General features: G+C 44.1%; 1 protein-coding gene across 5 annotated transcripts in view; it reads right to left on the bottom strand.

Moving 5' to 3' along the window:
• LOC138268644 (cadherin-6-like) overlaps positions 1–22,881 on the bottom strand; it is a 220,401-nt gene that overhangs the window by 55,166 nt on the left and 142,354 nt on the right. For all 5 annotated transcript variants that reach the window (XM_069218496.1, XM_069218506.1, XM_069218514.1 and 2 more), the window contains exon 3: positions 5,661–5,955. In XM_069218496.1, the coding sequence (XP_069074597.1) occupies positions 5,661–5,955 (295 nt within the window). The remainder of the gene's footprint in view (positions 1–5,660; positions 5,956–22,881) is intronic.

Raw genomic sequence — 22,881 nt, 5'->3', positions numbered from 1 at the left:
TGTGATATCGTCAGAAGGTGATGGTCTAGAGGGGTGTGTGTCAACTGTCACCTCAGGAGAGTCTAGCTCCTTGTCCTCCCATTGTGTCTTAGCATATTTTGAGCCCTCATATTTCTGGAACATGGTCACATCCATGCTCTTGGTCCCTTCTTCTTTGAAGAAGTAGTGGTCTTTCTCTTCCTCCTCCTGGGTTTCTTGAGTTAAAGAGGGCTCTAACTCTTTGACCTCCTTTTCTTGCTTCCCCTTCTGTGCTGGAGGCTTTTGCCGGATTCTGAACTCCTGTATTGAGGCATCGAAATCTTTTTTCTTTTGTACAAGTGCCTCTATTCCTGCCTTGAGATGTCTCTTTTTCTTTGAATCCTGGAAGATCGGTCTTCGATGCTGATAACTGTCGAAGCATTCATTTTCAACTTCAAAGTGTCTTTCAATTGTGTCTTGCTTAACGACTTTCTCGCCGACTTCCCTCCTTTTGTTTCTTTCAATGTCAAAACCTCTCAACTTCAATGTCTCTCAATGTCTCTTCTTTTACTCCACCACTTGTGGTATCCTTGTAGTGGGATCTGCGGGGCTATTTCTGAGTCTGCTTGCCTTCGGTCAGCAATTTCTTCAGCGCTAAGGCAGCTTTTGTTGATTTTGACTCTGCAGTCATAATTTCCCCACCTATATGTATTTTCCAGGTTACCTGTGGTGTCTTCTCTCATTAAGTCCAATGTTCAACGTCAGTGATGCTCAGCTCCACATCCGAGCATTCTCCCTATGCCCCTTCAGTGATGTTATCGTCGTTGTCGCTTGAGAGACCTATATCCATCAGGGATGGTTTTTGCTTCTGATCTTGCATGGAATAGTGTGACTGTCTCTGTTTCTGCCTCGCCTTTAATGTCTGTGCCTTGAACTCAGCGCAGGACTTGCAGTCCTCACTTCGGTGGCTGAGTGGCAGGCAAAGATTACACACCTGGTGCTTGTCTTTTTAACCGAATGTTTGATGGCACTTTGAGCAGAATTGAAACGGGGTCTTCTCCATCATGTGGAACAGGGATCCACCTGTCCCGGCATTCTCTACATCCTCATGACGATCCCTCCGACGCTTGTATTTCTCAGTGGTGCCTTCTTCGGTAGTCTTCATTGGTCTTCTTTCTGAATTCCTCAATGGATTACATCCAAACTTAGCTTTTTTCAGTGGCCTGGGCAGCCTTCAGCTATGCATCCAGACGCAATGGCAGAAAAAAAAATCTGAAGATGGCGACCATGAGGGAAGCTTCCAGGAAGGGTGTATGACATTACAGGAGACTGGATGAGGGACAAAATGGTGGAACCCTCAGCTCCCAACAACAAGAAGAAAAAAAGGGAGAAGAAGGACTACTACTCCAAGGGTAGAATTCCGAACCCAACTACTAGCTGGCAGAATAACGAACAGCATGTGAATCCAGAAAAGATTCAAGGTGCAAAAGCAGAATTTGTTTCATGCTGTCAGTGAACAAACAAACAGCCACATGAAAAAGCAAGAGATAAATGCTAATAGAAGACTAACCTAAAGCCCCCCATTGTGTATATATATATATATATAGGATTTTTTTTATAATTGTTTTTATTGCAAGAGGCTGGCAGACGATAAAGAGAGACTAGTGAGGATTATCACATTGCAAATTTTCTACTCCAGGATTTGTCAGAGGGGCAACCAACACCAAACCCCTTCCTTACTAAAGTAATCTGTGAGAATCCATGTAACAAACTTTTTATGTGGTATAATAATCCAACCTTAAGAGGATAGTTCCTATAACATGTCCCTCTCATAAGACATTAGTCAGGCCTACTGCCTTTGTTGTAGCTTTTTATAATAAAATTATCATATTTGACTTAACATATCCTAAAGCCCTATACTTTGTGTCATTAGCTTGTCAATAAAATGATAAATGTGTACCAAATTTTACTTGACAAAAGAATATAGAATCCCTTCTAAGAGAGGTTAGAAAGGATTATTAAAATACACATCCTCAACCTCCAAGGCTTCCCAAAGGAGCAACCAAACCAGAACCCCTCACAAAATACCTGTCTGCAGGCTTTAATAACAATCCACCCAGAAAGGCCTATTGGTTTCCACATGTGGTTTTCTCAATAAATAAGTCAGACCTACTGCTTTTCTCATAACTTTTCATATTAAACAGATCAGACCGTTGGTGTCTGATATAATTTTCCCAAACAAACCAATCAGTCCTATTGCTTTTACCATTGACTTCTAACCATAAGTAACTCAGGCCTCCTAGACTGAGTGTATGCTTTCCAACAAGACAATCATCAGCCATCACTAAACTATGTATAACATTACATTTGGCAAAACAATATACAACTCCTCTTGAAAAGATTTAACCAGGATTATCAAAGTTTAAATCTACCCCTGGGTTTGCCAAATGGGTTACCCTCAACCACACATTTGCCCACAACAATAATCTGAGCAAATCAATAACACAGTAGCTGTCTGCAGGCTTTAACACTGTGTAATAATGGTCCATTCTTAAAGGGGCTTTATTATATGCTTCTCACTGTATTTAATTAAGGCGTACAACTTTTCCCATAACTTTTCTTAATACACAGATCAGGACCTTACGCTTGATCATTGGCTTGTGGCCATTATCATCTCAGCCTTGCTGTATTGAGTAAACTTTCCAACAAGCCACAATATCAGCACAAGCACTCTTTTCCATCTGACGCACACACCCTCTGCCGATTCAAATACTGTCCTCAAGGAAATCAACTTATTGGTGGAGAGAAAGTTACCCTCCCAGTAGTGCTTCTTAAAGCTCCTTTTTGGTGATCATATAAGGTCACGTTGCAGTCCTGCTGTCAGTTCAGACCTAACAGTAGTGCAGCAGCTGTTGTATGTCCACAATTAATCTCTTGATGTTTCAACTCCATGGCTTTAAATTTACAAGGATCTTATCAAGATGGACAACAATTTTAAAACCATGCAGATGGTGTGTCTGCAGGCGTGCACCCAGTGCTTGGTTTTGGAGCTTCTCTTACTTTCATGAATATCCTGATTAGTCAAAGGCAACATTTAAGAATTAGTACACCATTCTGATGGCCTGATTTAGTGTTTGACGAAGCGTTACTCTGTCACAAATGTGACGGATACCCCATCAATGAAAATTTAAAAGTGTACTATATTTAATGGCACTTGTAATAGGGCGGACGGGCTATACATCACATTTGTGATGGATTAATCTGTTTGCCGAACTCTAAGTCAGTCTTCTCCCCATTAATATCATTTGCAATGACCCAATGAATATCTATGGTGACACCAAGAATCATTGAATCTTTGTTGGTACTGAAGAAGACCCTATCCAAACCCTGATCCTATCTCTTTTTTAAATCAAATTACAAAAGAGGATATAAAAGTAAATTGAAAATGTGTCTAAGATGTCAATTATGTTCAATATATTGTGATTATTTTATTTTAACGTATTGCTTTTAAATGGGCTTTCAACTTAGCTACGTGCCTAAGAAGCTGAAGGCAAAACACTTTGATGAAAAAAGTAATGTAGTTGAATTAAAGTGATGATAGTTTGAAGTAATGGAGTTGAAGTAATGTGGATACGCTATAACAGACGTTTCCTCTCCTACCCCTAAATGATGTTCATTAACATACACAACCTTGTGAAATGGCTGACTCAGGTAAAGTCCAAACTAAACTGTATGTGCAAAGTTGATGGCAACAGGCGCTAGTTTAGATGAGGCCGAACAACGTAAAGTACTTTAGGATATGTTACAATAGTCAAGCATAACATATGATGCAAAGGAGAGCAGGTAATGGTGCAATGAAAATGCCCAGTGCTCAATATTAAGGTATGTTCAGGTGAATCGGTGCTTGTCAAAATTATCTTCACCCTCAAATATAACTGTCGACAGGTCGTGTGAGAAAGCTAACCAATTACAAGTAGTCCCAGGCTCATCAAAGTGCCAGCCGGGCAAAATGTTTCTTTAGTGAAAGCCTTTGATAGATGTAGAAGTCTCTGTTAGATCACCAATGATAATAAAAGCAGTGGCTGATTCTCCATTATTATTTTCAACCCATTTTAAATTTTCAAATAACTACTGGTGTAGAGGTATTGAGACTGGCACGCATTATGTTGCTATTCTAGTTTATTACCACCAGGCTCTTGAATGTAGGAGTGCCTGAAGAGCATCTAACCCCCGCAACAAGATTTTTCAGATAAGTGGCCCTAATGAATGAGGGACCAGCAGCATCGATGAAGAACCTGTGACCCTCTGAGAGTAAATTAAGTTTCAGAAGACCTTAGGGAAGCTCCTTCTTCTGGGTCTAGATGCAGAGATAGACAGCGTGGAAATTAGAGACCTCTCCTAACAACATGCTTCTGTGAAGAACCTCATCACTTCTCAGGAGCTACTGCCAATGATCCTCAACAAAGGTTCTCTGTGGTAGGCATATGGGTGACACCATGTGAGCTCTTTGGTGGTCGTCCCATGAAGAATCACCTTGAGAAGGATAAGCATCAAGGCACTGGATGGCAGCAGAACACAACTGTGCGAAAGGAGCCAGAGAAACATCATGAGAGGTGGCAACAGGGTGGTACCACACTTATGTGATATAGAGGGTTTATTACCAACAGAAGAGCGCAGTGATCACCAGTGCTTAAGCTGTGTGTTTGCAAAAGGTGGTGGCCGCTGTCTTTCGATTTTGAGGACTTGTAGTTTTTTTTCATAAGTCTTGGACACAAAGCTAAAGAGAGAGTAAAATAAAAAAGTCCAACCTATCTTTAAATAATGGTGGCATTGCTGCTGTATACATAGATGTTTTATGATAGGAAATTTCCTGTTTCGCTAGTTTCATCTTGGAAAACGCCTACCTTGAGTTCCACGCACAAATAAGCAAAGTACAGGAAGAAGCACAATAGTTCATCAAACACACACTCAATGAAGAAATCAAGGGTAGCGGTTTACTCATTTACGACTGGGAGCACTCAAGTGGAGAAAAAAAAACAAAAGTGGTTTGAACCATACCCTTTCCGTCCTGGTGAGTTACTGGCATTAAAGACTAGACAATTGATCTGTTGCTACAGGAAACTTTAAGCACATACCCAGTAATCTAATCCAGGGTGCATATAAGAACCGTCAGCATGCATAAGGAGGCTTGGGTCTAGTGTTCTGATAAGTGGAGTGGGCACCAAATCCCTCCCAAAAAAGTCAGTTATTGAAGAATGCAATGCATCCATGCAAACATAGCGCATAGAGGTCAAACCTCAGACGGCAGCACATTTATCAAAATCCTCTAACAGGTTTGTTACGAAAGATCTGTTACCATTTGCTAGATAGACATTGAAATGAACTCATTGCTTGAGATCAAACTATGCAATATGCAATAGGCCTCTGGAAATTGTATGAATGTTTATTTGGTAATTACTTCTAATAGGGCCGGGTTTGGGAATTTAATTGAACCTTATTTATCTTCCATCCAAAGCAGCATGCAATCTGGCTGGGAGAGTAACCTTTTGACGATTGCAAGTGCAAAATGGACATGAGTGTGTACATGTATGGGAGAGACATTGTGTGTAAGTGTATCAGCATCTATGTGTGTGTATGGGTATGCATGTGAGGCACTGCCCGCAATTATCTTTCTTATGTAATATAGGTGAATGATCACATACCCACTTCAGACATTTCTGGCACGGTGGCAGTGTAGAAGTCCTTCGTAAACTTGGGCTCGTTGTCGTTGATGTCGTGGATCTTGATGACAAACTCAGACTCGGGTTCCACTGGTATACCTGTGGCCTTGTATATTGCCTGGGCACGGAGAGTGTACGCAGACTTCTCCTCTCTGTCCAGTCTTCGTGTGGCTTGTATATCTCCTGTTTTCTCGTTGATAATGAACAAGTCGCCTGCACCATCTCCTGAAAGGATGTACTTGAGTTTATCATCACCTTTGTCTTGGTCTGAGTGAAGCTGGAAAGGGAAGAACACAAAGAGTATAATACTGAGTTGTCATCAATCAGTTGTAGTTATTCTGCTTGGAGGCCATCTTTGGCTGAAGTTCTGGGGCACTAACGTCCCAGAAATCTCCCTTTGTAAGAGGCAAATTAATCAAGACTTTGGCAAGGGCAAAAAAATTAAACTTGTTGATGCTATTGAGGCACTTTGCTCCACCTGCATCAAAAAAATTGACGCCAGTGGAGCAAAGTGCAAAGAGGCCCATAGGTTAATATGGGTGCATCATTTTAAGGCTTGCTCTGAGAAGGTGTTAAAAATTATGCCAAAAATGACACAGTGAAATCTTGTAGGTTTCACTGTGCCATTTATGCGAGCCTTCTAATGCCGGAATGCCTCCTATAATACATTATGCCTGGCGCAGGCATAATGTGATGACGCAATGTGGTGGAAAGTCTTGATAACGTATTTCCATAGCAAAACCTTTTTGTACTAGGAAGTTTCCCTTAAAGTAGTGCAAATAGTGCTTTACACAATTTTGTGATCAGGGGCATTTCATGGATGGTATGTGTGTGTTCTGGTTCTGTCATCCATGGTTTTTGATGCAAAGGAAGATCTACAAAGATTATCAGAACTGGCTTTGCATAAAAAATGCCTCCTTGAGATAGGTACAAAGTTGGAGAAATGTTTTAATTCCCCCAAACGTTTCGCCCATTGATTGTATACTAGACCGCACAGCACGCACCTGATGCATGAAATGTTAACACAATTGCCCAGGTATAGGATTTTGTACTCAAAGGGTATCCTTTAAAACAAACCACACACACACACACACACCTACCTTTGCACTAAGATGCAAAGGTATGTTTGTGGCACTGAGCAGTTGTATTTGCTCCAGTGCAGGGCAAGAGAACTCCAGTAGGCCATTTTTAGTACATATTGAGCTGTGTAGCTCTCTCTTCTTAGTGTACCACAGTGCAGCTACTTTGGTTATTGGGTTGCGTTGTGTTTAGTAATTAATCTTCCCGTAAGGCTCTCTAGCACCTGCCAGATACCCATTCGTCAAGTTTTCTTTTTCTGGATGCAGAGTATTGTATATATAAAAAATAGTACGTGTTGTCAACTAAATATTTGTACTGCGTCTTAAACGTCATTTGACTAGCTCTTGTTTTTAATGACCTTATCCCTCTGACCTAGGGAGAAACTCTTCAATGTTCACTGAACCTAGCCCAGTTGGCTTTGACTTTGTCCCGGTGACAATTTGATCAGCATCTTCAGTCAGACTTATTGTAGCCACTTGGGTCCAGATTTTGGAGTACATTGTTTCTGAGTGTGACGTCTGCCTCGCCTTAAGGTATACAGTGATTTAGAAAGGGAGGACGCGTCTCTGCAGTTACACCATCTTGGAGTAGCAGTGGCAGCAGCTAGCGAGGACTCTAGTGGTCTTGCGCTGTTCTGCCTTCTAAATGCTGTACTAGGTGACTCATTAATCCGTATGACAAAGGTGACAGTGCCACAAGGGTGAACAGGAGAGGGCAGGGGTCACAAATTCTCACCACTGTAAGGGTCAGTGACTCAGTGTACTTGAGAGGCACTGTAATTTTAGAAAATATGATTTCAATATGCTTCACTGTGCCCCAGAAAGACTTAAGCTAGTTTATCAATAAAGTGCTGTCAATTTGTCTTGTTTATAAACATTAGGGTAAAAACAGAAATTGCCTTTTTATATATATATTACATAGGCTGATTTAGAGTTTGATGGACAAGGTACTACGTTGCAAACGTGAGGGAGTAACCCATCCACCAAACTGACGGTCTGCCTGCCCTATTTAGGGTGGGACGGACCACCAGCTTTCCATTGACAGAGCCCGGTTGGCTCCATAGAGGGAAAGCTTCCCTGATGGCCCAGCGGCGTGGGGACCATTGAAGCAATGGTGTTATATAAATCACTCTTTTAGGGTAGACACTGTGGTATCCTGTTTTTCTGCCCATTACTGTCAGAATATACCTAGCAGTGAGCTACAGAAAAGAATAATAATACCCCCCAAACCCTGGTGTAGGTGTCATTATTTTTTTTGTTTTTCATTGAGTTTGTTTTTGAAAGTCAATGTAGGTCTCACACCAAACTTTCTGCATCATGAGAGGAACTTCCATCATGGTGGCTCCTGTCCAGGTTCAGAAATCCCAGAGGCGATCTCTACGTTTGGTGGAAGGTAGTCTGTCGAGGTGGCGGTCTTCCGCCACACTGATGGACAGATTAATGTCCGCCAAACTCTAAATAAGGTCCGTAGTAGCTCACTATGACATTATGTTTACATATTTTCTTTGGGTGATCAATGATCTATTTATTTGCTTGAAGTCAACTATGTACAGAATCTTTCAGTTCCACAACTAACGGTAATGGAATGACAATAATACACTGGTGTCACTACACAAACGCAAATCGCTTTGTGCCAGTCTCAACACATGATGGGGGTAATAAGGCACAAATGTCGTCAATTATGGCTTAAGCTTCTGTGGTTTGCTCAATAATGAGCCATTTGCCAAAGCTATGTCCTTACATGATTTTTCTACACATTTCTGGTGTTTAGGATAAAACATCAGACCTCTCATGTGTAAATATACCTTTCTTTTTGACAGCAAATGTGAGAACGTAGGAGTCTCGAGCAATATAATTTCTGAAATGCCGCACACAAAAAAGAAATATTTACGGCTATGTTGGCTTTGCTAATGCTTGGTTCCTTCTTTTGCAAGTGGGTATTAGTCTGAACAAATAGTGGAAGGCACAAAATGTGGAGCTGCGAAGACCTCACTTCCTATTACGTTTCTTTGAAGGTATGCAAGATTTGGCATTTCAAACATGGCGGTCACAGATTGAGCCAGAAGGTTCGAGAAAGAAATCTAATACAAAACATCATTGATTTGTGTTTACATGTTTGATTAACACTGTCAGAAGCACTTGCCTTAAGCGGCCTCTTAATCTTTTTATTCTTTCTCACAGCTCCTTTCTCAACAAGTTGCTAAAAGTTGAATCGGTGCTATCACAAGCTCCATTTTTTTTCTTTCCGAAGTGGGCAGCAATCAACACATACTGCATTAGCGTGACGTGTGTTAGACAACTAAATCAGACTGTGACCTTGTTGAAATCCCTTCTTTATCGAAACATTTTAGCAGTGGAAATTCGTTGTGATTTACGGTCAAAGTATAATTATTCAGGATATAACAATGCAGAATTCTGCACGAACAGTCTGTCATGCTCCTTCTGAGAAGTTCGCAAGTGGTAGAACCGAGTGGTAATCAGGTTACTGCAAATGTTCTACCGCACGTGCTGTTGTGCAATGGTCAGTGTCAGGTTCCTGTTGTAAAGAAAGGTCCAATGATGGGAAACTCTGATTACTTGATAGGCAGCTTCGTATGATATGTTGAGCCAGCTTAGAATGCCTGCATTACACACTGAGTTGTTCTGATTGATTGACAGAGCAGATTGGATTCGGTTTTGTTTGTGTGTGTGGCGTGTGACAGGCACTGATGCTGAGTTCAGATTTGAAATCTGACAGAAAAATTGACAGAGACTGTCAGGATGCAAAAAAAAAAAAGCTCACGTATGTTCTCTGGGGATGGTACGGGGAAATGCAGGTACTCAATGCTTACATTACGCGCTTGCTTCTGAGAAGTGCTGGTACTCTCCCATTGAATGTATTGCTGAAGTGCTAAGAAGTGCAGGTACACTCCCTTTCAAATCGATGAAGTGCAGCTCCTCTCTACTGGACAGTTCCTGCCCATTTGAAGCTCTGGGTAAGGGTATTTATATAGTGCAGCGTGTAACTTGAAATTTTGCTATGCATTCTCTCCTTAGTTACCAGTTCTCTTCTGCTCAGCAGGTGTGTGTTAGGTCAAGGAATGCGGACGTGTGCCTGGCTGGAGTGAATGGTAAGTTGGTGAGAGTGGGCTGAGCAGATTGGATGCTGTTCCTGATGGGGCGTTATTTGTAACCTTGCAACAATTCAAGTTACAACATGCAGCTACCCCCGATTGAAGCGCGTGTGAGCAGGAACCATGCCTCTCTGTGGAAGCCCTGCGTTGCAAGTGTAAGGATTATAATCATGCTGTTTCCATTTGGAGCCATGCAGTTTGAAATGTTCTTCTCATGTGGATTAGTGGGAGATTGTGCGAACACTAGGTGATACTAATTTCATGTACCTAACTTAACCAGCTACTTTATATTAACACCAACATTGTCATTTATATAGATAATAGGTTGTCTTGATGTTGATGTTTGTAGTCAGGTATATGGTAATACATTATCATGTGATGGAAGGTGCCACAGGTCCCGCAGGCTTTAAATCTTTACATTGGACTTACCTGGAGTGCTCTCTGCTAATAAACAGAAAGCCTCCCAACCACCATGTTTTAATGTATAATATTAATTGTTTTGTTACTTATATATTAATATATTAGATATGAACAATGCATTAAATAATAGGAACAAGACACTACGGTCCATATTTATACTTTTTTAGTGCTGCATTTGTGTCATTTTTTTATGCAAAAACGGCGCAAACTTGCAAAATACAATTGTATTTTGTATGTTTGCGCCGTTTTTGCGTCAAAAAGCAGCGCAAATGCGGCGCTAAAAAAGTATAAATATGGGCCTACGTTCATTAAGAGAAATCTTTACATATAATCACAGATTTTTCAATCCTGGGCAATCTTCTCACCACTGGTGCACTCCCTGTGGTGGAAGGCCATGAGCACTGGGAGTTTATGAGATTTTTTTTGCCTCTGAACTGAATGAAGGTTAGATTTAGAAATTTCGGAAAATTGTGACGTTTCCTACTTTTAATTTCTTTTATTGTGAAGTGATTTTTATTGCTATTAAAGTGTTAACTGGGTCTACATTTTTATTATTGTGTTGTTCATTTAGGCGTATTCATTTTTAGGTATAAAAATTTACTAAATTTTTTTTGTTTTTTTTATTATTTAGCTCATGCTTTAGTTAACTAAAACCTTGCATGAAAATAACATCGAATAATTTAACAGTAATCAATTTCTAGTTATTATATCTGATTATCCGATAAAAAAAAGTATCAATAGGAGAGTAATAAAGTGCTAATATGATTCCTAAAAATGACATTCTACAACGTACTCTTCAGAAAATCATCACTCACTTGTCTGCAGTTATAAGCAGGAGGACACAACGCCGGGCTCATGGGATGTGTGCAGTTATTAACAGGGTGACACAACGCCGGCATCATGGGCTAAAGATGACCGATTTGTGCCTTTTTAACTGTTCAACATTTTTTTTCAATAGGTACAGATCCTAATTTATTTTCAGCAATACCCATAAATTTCACAAATCGTATGGCCAGAGATAGATGGGCAGTGGCATAAACAAAAGTGAGGGGGCCACCCTGCACAGCACATGGAGGGTCCCCCTTCAGACTCGGGAGCTCTCAGGCCCGGGTGCTGTGCTCTGGGGCCCCCTGGAGCTCGACCCCCCTGCACCACAGGGGTTGTGGGGGCATTTGTTACACCAGTGTAGATGGGTCGCTTGGTGGTAGGCTATGACCACTTGCCTGCAAAAGTGGTAACCTCACAAGTTAAAATAAGCATTAGCAATGCAACAGGTCTCGCATATTTCAAACAAGTTAATTGTCATCTTTTGACAACAGCGCCCACAAGCAAAAACAAAAAAAAGCATGTGTGGAAACTGAGAAAAGATGACTTAACAAAATAAAATAATGTTAGCTTAAAAAAATAAAACTTTGCAATTTTGTTTGTCCTGCTGGGCACGTTTTTTGCCAGTCACAAGCCTTCTGTTTGTGGGGCACTGGAAGCTAGAACAAAATAGTACCTAAATCACATTGGGAACAGCGAACGAGCACTAATTAAGTTGAAATCAATTAGTGCTTGGTCCCTGCTCCGCACAGAGGAACGGAAATTATGCCAGACATGCCTTGATGAATTACGATGCTGTAAAGAAGAGTACCACGCAAATCAGCAAATGGGGAGCAACAGACGGGCTCCAAGCCCTTTACTGAACACAACAGTCTTGCATACGAGACGCATGCATTTGCCAGCTCGACCCTAAAAGTGCTTTAAAAGAATTTGCATCTTGTGTAGTAGTAAGAGACATATGCAGTCAAGTGGATAATGGTTTCCTTGTAATTGCTACATACTCTGCAGTAGCTGGGTGACATCTTACTATTTCCTTTCAGGAGAAGGTGTAGGGTCAGCAACCCTCTAAGCATGTATTGCAGAAATTTGTGTTTGATATTTTAAAAAAAATATAGAATCAACATTGGCTGAGGCCCGACTTTGAATAGTTATCGATAAACAACCAATCATGTGCATGCTTCATCTAGTTGCTGTTTGTCTTCTGTCCATGATAAGTACGGCATGTATTTTGAATGGCAATCTTTTAAATATGCCAAAAGTGACAGGTTCAGTCCATACATTCTCAATGTGAAGGTTCTGCAAATGATTCCAGAAAAGTGTGTGCTGCTGTCTTTGTGCTTGTGTTAGAAATTTCCAGCCAAACCAGTGTTCTTTTGAATTATCCTTTGCTAAAATACGTTGCAAAGCCCTTGTCAATCTATGGTTTGTTTAATTACCCCAGACTCAAATTGTATTTGCACAGGCGAACTAGATATCGGTAGGCAAAGGACCTGTGTAGAGATATTATAAGCTGATACCAGAGCCTAGCTGCGCTTCCACCCATGATTTCAGAGCCATAACAAGCTGTTGGGCAGTGATGAAACAAAGGCCCCCGCAGCTCCTATGGTGTGGGGGGCTGAGCTCCAGGGGGCTCCTCAGCACAGTACTCTGGCTTGCCAGTTTCTGAGAGACTCTGATGGAGAGGCCCCTCCATGTACTTTGCAGGGGGGGACCTCTCAAGTATCGTTACGCCACTGCTGTTGGGAGCAACTTTGCGCAAATATTTTTTGCATTTGGATCTAGAGAGGGGTCCTAGAGTTTTTTTTAATGGAGACTTAAGAAAGCGTGCAGCAGTGATGATGCTGACAACTGTCAATTACTACTGCTAGGTTTTTATATTTTGACAGTTTTTTGACTTGTGTACCATTGAAGTGCCAAGTTCTGGACTTCTTGAACTTTTTGCCCATGGCCATCATTTTAGTTTTGTTCATATGAACATGAACCAATTTATTCCATCATATTTATATAACCTATTTAATAAACGTTGTAGCCTGATCATAGCCTTAGATATCAGAAGGACACCATCAGCATAAAAAATGCATGTGATTGGGTGGCTGCAGAGCTTGGGAGAATGCATATTAACCTTCTCCAATCCCAATGATAAGTCTGCTATATGTTGAATAATAAAGGCGCCAATACACAACCTTGTTTTAAGCCTGACCCAGTATAGATTGTGCACGCGTCCTTAATTTTAACACAGAGCCATGTGTTGGTGGATTATAGCATGACACTCCTGAGCAGTCTCAGCCAGACTCCCCTTTAAACAAGGTTTGCCATTGAATACTTCTTAGAAAAGGAATCAAAAGCAGCTTTGAAGTCTACAAAGCCGAAGTATGTCAAAGATTTGGCTCTGTTTGTTTTCGCCATATGTACTGAAAGAGCCATGAGGTGTGCCAATGCTCCGATCCCCTCTCTAAATCCGGTCTGGTGTGGTGGTACTTTCCGAAGTTCATTTGTTCATGATTCCAAATCCTAACTTATTAACCCTAGGCAAATAGGTTCTGAAACAGCTCAGATGATCTAGTTGTAACTGTATCTATCACCCGTGGGCTCGATGGTTCTTCTGAACTTCAAGAGAGATGTCAGAGACAATTTTTCCACCTACAGCTATGAAATCTTCTGTGACCAAAGCATGACCTCCTTTCCTGAATCACCAGTCTTCAAACATGCCTGATGTGTTTTAGTGTGCAAGACCCTCCACAGTAAGAAATGGTTGACCTGTAATCGAAGGAATTTAACCCTTTTACCAAAGGTCACCCTTTACATGACTTGAATGTCTGGTAGGATGCCTTTGAAAATCTTGAATGGTAGCATTGTTTGGTCTGAACCTAAATTCACTTTGATATAAGAGGTGCAGCCCACAGCTCTTGATATTTCTCTACATATGCGTCCAGCCATTGCTTTAGGCTTCCAACCCCTGAGCTGATCAGCTGTCCTTGCTGAAGCGGTGGGCAAACAGTAGGCGGGCCGTGATCAACCTGTTTGATTCTAGTTCCTTTCAAAAAGTACCTAACATAGCAGTATCTCATGTGAAAATTGTAGGAAGTTGGCTCTGTATGTGCTATTTCAAAGTAAGGAATAGCATGCACAGAGTCCAAGGGTTCCCCTTAGAGGTAAAATAGTGGTAAAAATAGATAATACTAATGCTCTATTTTGTGGTAGTGTGGTCGAGCAGTAGGCTTATCCAAGGAGTAGTGTTAAGCATTTGTTGTACATACACATAGACAATAAATGAGGTACACACACTCAGAGACAAATCCAACCAATAGGTTTTTATATAGAAAAATATCTTTTCTTAGTTTATTTTAAGAACCACAGGTTCAAATTCTACATGTAATATCTCATTCGAAAGGTATTGCAGGTAAGTACTTTAGGAACTTCAAATCATCAAAATTGCATGTATACTTTTCAAGTTATTGACAAATAGCTGTTTTAAAAGTGGACACTTAGTGCAATTTTCACAGTTCCTAGGGGAGGTAAGTATTTGTTAGTTTTACCAGGTAAGTAAGACACTTACAGGGTTCAGTTCTTGGTCCAAGGTAGCCCACCGTTGGGGGTTCAGAGCAACCCCAAAGTCACCACACCAGCAGCTCAGGGCCGGTCAGGTGCAGAGTTCAAAGTGGTGCCCAAAACACATAGGCTAGAATGGAGAGAAGGGGGTGCCCCGGTTCCGGTCTGTTTGCAGGTAAGTACCCGCGTCTTCGGAGGGCAGACCAGGGGGGTTTTGTAGGGCACCGGGGGGGACACAAGTCCACACAGAAATTTCACCCTCAGCGGCGCGGGGGCGGCCGGGTGCAGTGTAGAAACAAGCGTCGGGTTTGTAATGGAAGTCAATGGGAGATCTAGGGATCTCTTCAGCGCTGCAGGCAGGCAAGGGGGGGGGTTCCTCGGGGAAACCTCCACTTGGGCAAGGGAGAGGGACTCCTGGGGGTCACTCCTCCAGTGAAAGTCCGGTCCTTCAGGTCCTGGGGGCTGCGGGTGCAGGGTCTCTCCCAGGTGTCGGGACTTTGGATTCAAAGAGTCGCGGTCAGGGGAAGCCTCGGGATTCCCTCTGCAGGCGGCGCTGTGGGGGCTCAGGGGGGACAGGTTTTTGTACTCACAGTCTTAGAGTAGTCCTGGGGTCCCTCCTGAGGTGTTGGATCGCCACCAGCCGAGTCGGGGTCGCCGGGTGCAGTGTTGCAAGTCTCACGCCTTTTGCGGGGAGCTTGCAGGGTTCTTTAAAGCCGCTGGAAACAAAGTTGCAGCTTTTCTTGGAGCAGGTCCGCTGTCCTCGGGAGTTTCTTGTCTTTTCGAAGCAGGGGCAGTCCTCAGAGGATGTCGAGGTCGCTGGTCCCTTTGGAAGGCGTCGCTGGAGCAGGATCTTTGGAAGGCAGGAGACAGGCCGGTGAGTTTCTGGAGCCAAGGCAGTTGTCGTCTTCTGGTCTTCCTCTGCAGGGGTTTTCAGCTAGGCAGTCCTTCTTCTTGTAGTTGCAGGAATCTGATTTTCTAGGGTTCAGGGTAGCCCTTAAATACTAAATTTAAGGGCGTGTTTAGGTCTGGGGGGTTAGTAGCCAATGGCTACTAGCCCTGAGGGTGGGTACACCCTCTTTGTGCCTCCTCCCAAGGGGAGGGGGTCACAATCCTAACCCTATTGGGGGAATCCTCCATCTGCAAGATGGAGGATTTCTAAAAGTCAGAGTCACCTCAGCTCAGGACACCTTAGGGGCTGTCCTGACTGGCCAGTGACTCCTCCTTGTTGCTTTCTTTGTTCCCTCCAGCCTTGCCGCCAAAAGTGGGGGCCGTGGCCGGAGGGGGCGGGCAACTCCACTAAGCTGGAGTGCCCTGCTGGGCTGTGACAAAGGGGTGAGCCTTTGAGGCTCACCGCCAGGTGTCACAGCTCCTGCCTGGGGGAGGTGTTAGCATCTCCACCCAGTGCAGGCTTTGTTACTGGCCTCAGAGTGACAAAGGCACTCTCCCCATGGGGCCAGCAACATGTCTCTGGTGTGGCAGGCTGCTGGAACTAGTCAGCCTACACAGACAGTCGGTTAAGTTTCAGGGGGCACCTCTAAGGTGCCCTCTGTGGTGTATTTTACAATAAAATGTACACTGGCATCAGTGTGCATTTATTGTGCTGAGAAGTTTGATACCAAACTTCCCAGTTTTCAGTGTAGCCATTATGGTGCTGTGGAGTTCGTGTTTGACAGACTCCCAGACCATATACTCTTATGGCTACCCTGCACTTACAATGTCTAAGGTTTTGTTTAGACACTGTAGGGGTACCATGCTCATGCACTGGTACCCTCACCTATGGTATAGTGCACCCTGCCTTAGGGCTGTAAGGCCTGCTAGAGGGGTGTCTTACCTATACTGCATAGGCAGTGAGAGGCTGGCATGGCACCCTGAGGGGAGTGCCATGTCGACTTACTCGTTTTGTCCTCACTAGCACACACAAGCTGGCAAGCAGTGTGTCTGTGCTGAGTGAGAGGTCTCCAGGGTGGCATAAGACATGCTGCAGCCCTTAGAGACCTTCCTTGGCATCAGGGCCCTTGGTACTAGAAGTACCAGTTACAAGGGACTTATCTGGATGCCAGGGTCTGCCAATTGTGGATACAAAAGTACAGGTTAGGGAAAGAACACTGGTGCTGGGGCCTGGTTAGCAGGCCTCAGCACACTTTCAATTGTAAACATAGCATCAGCAAAGGCAAAAAGTCAGGGGGCAACCATGCCAAGGAGGCATTTCCTTACACAACCCCCCCCCAAACGAAAGAGGATGAGACTAACCTTTCCCAAGAGAGTCTTCATTTTCTAAGTGGAAGAACCTGGAAAGGCCATCTGCATTGGCATGGGCAGTCCCAGGTCTGTGTTCCACTATAAAGTCCATTCCCTGTAGGGAGATGGACCACCTCAACAGTTTAGGATTTTCACCTTTCATTTGCATCAGCCATTTGAGAGGTCTGTGGTCAGTTTGAACTAGGAAGTGAGTCCCAAAGAGGTATGGTCTCAGCTTCTTCAGGGACCAAACCACAGCAAAGGCCTCCCTCTCAATGGCACTCCAACGCTGCTCCCTGGGGAGTAACCTCCTGCTAATGAAAGCAACAGGCTGGTCAAGGCCATCATCATTTGTTTGGGACAAAACTGCCCCTATCCCATGTTCAGAGGCATCAGTCTGCACAATGAACTGCTTAGAATAATCTGGAGCTTTGAGAACTGGTGCTGAGCACATTGCCTGTTTCAGGGTGTCAAAGGCCTGTTGGCAGTCCACAGTCCAGTTCACTTTCTTGGGCATTTTCTTGGAGGTGAGCTCAGTGAGGGCTGTCACAATGGATCCATATCCCTTCACAAACCTCCTGTAGTACCCAGTCAAGCCAAGGAATGCCCTGACTTGAGTCTGGGTTTTTGGAGCTACCCAGTCCAGAATAGTCTGGATCTTGGGTTGGAGTGGCTGAACTTGGCCTCCACCTACAAGGTGTCCCAAGTAAACCACAGTTCCCTGCCCTATCTGGCATTTGGATGCCTTGATAGAGAGGCCTGCAGATTGCAGAGCCTTCAAAACCTTCCTCAGGTGGACCAGGTGATCCTGCCAGGTGGAGCTAAAGACAGCAATATCATCAAGATAAGCTGTGCTAAAGGACTCCAAGCCAGCAAGGACTTGATTCACCAACCTTTGGAAGGTGGCAGGGGCATTCTTTAAACCAAAGGGCATAACAGTAAACTGATAATGCCCATCAGGTGTGGAGAATGCTGTCTTTTCTTTTGCTCCAGGTGCCATTTTTATTTGCCAGTACCCTGCTGTCAAGTCAAAGGTACTTAGAAATTTGGCAGCACCTAATTTATCAATGAGCTCATCAGCTCTTGGAATTGGATGAGCATCTGTCTTGGTGACAGAATTGAGCCCTCTGTAGTCCACACAAAACCTCATCTCTTTCTTTCCATCTGTGGTGTGAGGTTTGGGGACTAAGACCACTGGGCTAGCCCAGGGGCTGTCAGAGCGCTCAATGACTCCCAATTCCAGCATCTTGTGGACTTCCACCTTGATGCTTTCCTTAACATGGTCAGACTGTCTAAAGATTTTGTTCTTGACAGGCATGCTGTCTCCTGTGTCCACATCATGGGTACACAGGTGTGTCTGACCAGGGGTTAAGGAGAAGAGTTCAGGAAACTGTTGTAGGACTCTCCTACAATCAGCTTGCTGTTGGCCAGAGAGGGTGTCTGAGTAGATCACTCCATCTACTGTACCATCTTTTGGGTCTGATGACAGAAGATCAGGGAGAGGTTCACTCTCTGCCTCCTGATCCTCATCTGTTACCATCAACAGATTGACATCAGCCCTGTCGTGGAAGAGCTTAAGGCGGTTTACATGGATCACCCTTTTGGGGCTCCTGCTTGTGCCCAGGTCCACCAAGTAGGTGACCTGACTCTTCCTCTCTAGTACTGGGTAAGGGCCACTCCATTTGTCCTGGAGTGCCCTGGGAGCCACAGGCTCCAGAACCCAGACTTTCTGCCCTGGTTGGAACTCAACCAGTGCAGCCTTTTGGTCATACCAAAACTTCTGGAGCTGTTGGCTGGCCTCAAGGTTTTTGGTTGCCTTTTCCATGTACTCTGCCATTCTAGAGCGAAGGCCAAGTACATAGTCCACTATGTCCTGTTTAGGCTCATGGAGAGGTCTCTCCCAGCCTTCTTTAACAAGGGCAAGTGGTCCCCTTACAGGATGACCAAACAGAAGTTCAAAGGGTGAGAACCCTACTCCCTTCTGTGGTACCTCCCTGTAAGCGAAAAGCAGACATGGCAGGAGGACATCCCATCTCCTTTTGAGTTTTTCTGGGAGCCCCATGATCATGCCTTTTAATGTCTTGTTGAATCTCTCAACTAAGCCATTAGTTTGTGGATGGTAAGGTGTAGTGAATTTATAAGTCACTCCACACTCATTCCACATGTGCTTTAGGTATGCTGACATGAAGTTGGTACCTCTGTCAGACACCACCTCCTTAGGGAAACCCACTCTGGTAAAGATACCAATGAGGGCCTTGGCTACTGCAGGGGCAGTAGTCGACCTAAGGGGAATAGCTTCAGGATACCTGGTAGCATGATCCACTACTACCAGGATATACATATTTCCTGAGGCTGTGGGAGGTTCCAGTGGACCAACTATGTCCACACCCACTCTTTCAAAGGGCACCCCCACCACTGGAAGTGGAATGAGGGGGGCCTTTGGATGCCCACCTGTCTTACCACTGGCTTGACAGGTGGGGCAGGAGAGGCAAAACTCCTTAACCATGTTGGACATATTGGGCCAGTAGAAGTGGTTGACTAACCTCTCCCACGTCTTGGTTTGTCCCAAATGTCCAGCAAGGGGAATGTCATGGGCCAATGTTAGGATGAACTCTCTGAACAGCTGAGGCACTACCACTCTCCTAGTGGCACCAGGTTTGGGGTCTCTGGCCTCAGTGTACAGGAGCCCATCTTCCCAATAGACCCTATGTGTTCCATTTTTCTTGCCTTTGGACTCTTCAGCAGCTTGCTGCCTAAGGCCTTCAAGAGAGGGACAGGTTTCTTGTCCCTTACACAGCTCTTCCCTGGAGGGTCCCCCTGGGCCTAAGAGCTCAACCTGATAAGGTTCAAGCTCCAAAGGCTCAGTTCCCTCAGAGGGCAGAACTTCTTCCTGAGAAGAGAGGTTCCCTTTCTTTTGCTGTGTTGCAGTTGGTTTCCCAACTGACTTTCCTGTTCTCTTGGTAGGCTGGGCCATTTTTCCAGACTCCAGCTCTACTTTTTCACCCTGTGCCTTGCATTGTGCTCTTGTTTTCACACACACCAGTTCAGGGATACCCAGCATTGCTGCATGGGTTTTTAGCTCTACCTCAGCCCATGCTGAGGACTCCAGGTCATTTCCAAGCAGACAGTCCACTGGGATATTTGAGGAGACCACCACCTGTTTCAGGCCATTGACCCCTCCCCATTCTAAAGTAACCATTGCCATGGGATGTACTTTTCTCTGATTGTCAGCGTTGGTGACTGTGTAAGTTTTTCCAGTCAGGTATTGGCCAGGGGAAACCAGTTTCTCTGTCACCATGGTGACACTGGCACCTGTATCCCTCAGGCCCTCTATTCTAGTCCCATTAATTAAGAGTTGCTGTCTGTATTTTTGCATGTTAGGCGGCCAGACAGCTAGTGTGGCTAAATCCACCCCACCCTCAGAAACTAGAGTAGCTTCAGTGTGGACCCTGATTTGCTCTGGGCACACTGTTGATCCCACTTGGAGACTAGCCATACCAGTGTTACCTGGATGGGAGTTTGGAGTGGAACCTTTCTTGGGACAGGCCTTGTCTCCAGTTTGGTGTCCATGCTGTTTACAGCTATGACACCAGGCCTTTTTGGGATCAAAGTTTTTACCCTTGTACCCATTGTTTTGTGAAGAGGCTCTGGGCCCACCCTCCTGTGCAGGTTTTTGGGGGCCTGTAGAAGACTCTTTACTATTTTTAGTTTTGGTTGTCTCATCACCCTTCTGCTGGGGAGCCTTTGTGACCCCTTTCTTTTGGTCACCCCCTGTTGAAGTCTTGGACACCCTTGTCTTGACCCAATGGTCCGCCTTCTTTCCCAATTCTTGGGGAGAAATTGGTCCTAGGTCTACCAGATGCTGATGCAGTTTATCATTGAAACAATTACTTAACAGGTGTTCTTTCACAAATAAATTGTACAGCCCATCATAATTACTTACACCACTGCCTTGAATCCAACCATCTAGTGTTTTCACTGAGTAGTCAACAAAGTCAACCCAGGTCTGGCTCGAGGATTTTTGAGCCCCCCTGAACCTAATCCTGTACTCCTCAGTGGAGAATCCAAAGCCCTCAATCAGGGTACCCTTCATGAGGTCATAAGATTCTGCATCTTGTCCAGAGAGTGTGAGGAGTCTATCCCTACACTTTCCTGTGAACATTTCCCAAAGGAGAGCACCCCAGTGAGATCTGTTCACTTTTCTGGTTACACAAGCCCTCTCAAAAGCTGTGAACCATTTGGTGATGTCATCACCATCTTCATATTTAGTTACAATCCCTTTGGGGATTTTCAACATGTCAGGAGAATCTCTGACCCTATTTATGTTGCTGCCACCATTGATGGGTCCTAGGCCCATCTCTTGTCTTTCCCTCTCTATGGCTAGGATCTGTCTTTCCAAAGCCAATCTTTTGGCCATCCTGGCTAACTGGATGTCCTCTTCACTGGAGTTATCCTCAGTGATTTCAGAGTTGTTGGTCCCTCCTGTGAGGGAACCAGCATCTCTGACTATTATTTGTGGAGTCAGGGCTTGAGAAGCCCTGCTCTCCCTAAGTAGGACTGGAGGGGGGGAATTTCCCTCCAAGTCACTATCTTCATCCTCTGAGTTGCCATCCTCAGAGGGGTTGGCCTTTTCAAACTCTGCCAAAAGCTCCTGGAGCTGTACTTTGGTAGGTTTGGGGCCCATTGCTATTTTCTTTAGTTTACAGAGTGACCTTAGCTCTCTCATCTGTAGATGGAGGTAAGGTGTGGTGTCGAGTTCCACCACATTCACATCTGTGCTAGACATTATGCTTCTAAAAGTTGGAATACTTTTTAAGAAACTAAAACTGGTTCTAGAATCTAATTCAAACTTTTACAAACTTTTAAACTCTAAAAGAAATGCTAAACAGGATCTAACACAAGGCCCTAGCAGGTCTTTTAAGAATTTAGAAAACTTTTCAAATTGCAAAAATCAATTTCTAATGACAATTTTGGAATTTGTCGTGTGATCAGGTATTGGCTGAGTAGTCCAGCAAATGCAAAGTCTTGTACCCCACCGCTGATCCACCAATGTAGGAAGTTGGCTCTGTATGTGCTATTTCAAAGTAAGGAATAGCATGCACAGAGTCCAAGGGTTCCCCTTAGAGGTAAAATAGTGGTAAAAATAGATAATACTAATGCTCTATTTTGTGGTAGTGTGGTCGAGCAGTAGGCTTATCCAAGGAGTAGTGTTAAGCATTTGTTGTACATACACATAGACAATAAATGAGGTACACACACTCAGAGACAAATCCAACCAATAGGTTTTTATATAGAAAAATATCTTTTCTTAGTTTATTTTAAGAACCACAGGTTCAAATTCTACATGTAATATCTCATTCGAAAGGTATTGCAGGTAAGTACTTTAGGAACTTCAAATCATCAAAATTGCATGTATACTTTTCAAGTTATTGACAAATAGCTGTTTTAAAAGTGGACACTTAGTGCAATTTTCACAGTTCCTAGGGGAGGTAAGTATTTGTTAGTTTTACCAGGTAAGTAAGACACTTACAGGGTTCAGTTCTTGGTCCAAGGTAGCCCACCGTTGGGGGTTCAGAGCAACCCCAAAGTCACCACACCAGCAGCTCAGGGCCGGTCAGGTGCAGAGTTCAAAGTGGTGCCCAAAACACATAGGCTAGAATGGAGAGAAGGGGGTGCCCCGGTTCCGGTCTGTTTGCAGGTAAGTACCCGCGTCTTCGGAGGGCAGACCAGGGGGGTTTTGTAGGGCACCGGGGGGGACACAAGTCCACACAGAAATTTCACCCTCAGCGGCGCGGGGGCGGCCGGGTGCAGTGTAGAAACAAGCGTCGGGTTTGTAATGGAAGTCAATGGGAGATCTAGGGATCTCTTCAGCGCTGCAGGCAGGCAAGGGGGGGGGTTCCTCGGGGAAACCTCCACTTGGGCAAGGGAGAGGGACTCCTGGGGGTCACTCCTCCAGTGAAAGTCCGGTCCTTCAGGTCC

Source organism: Pleurodeles waltl, chromosome 2_1, assembly GCF_031143425.1.
Source record: "Pleurodeles waltl isolate 20211129_DDA chromosome 2_1, aPleWal1.hap1.20221129, whole genome shotgun sequence".
NCBI lineage: Eukaryota > Metazoa > Chordata > Amphibia > Caudata > Salamandridae > Pleurodeles > Pleurodeles waltl.
Note: the sequence above shows the minus strand (reverse complement) of the source record. Positions and strands in the feature narration are given on the sequence as shown.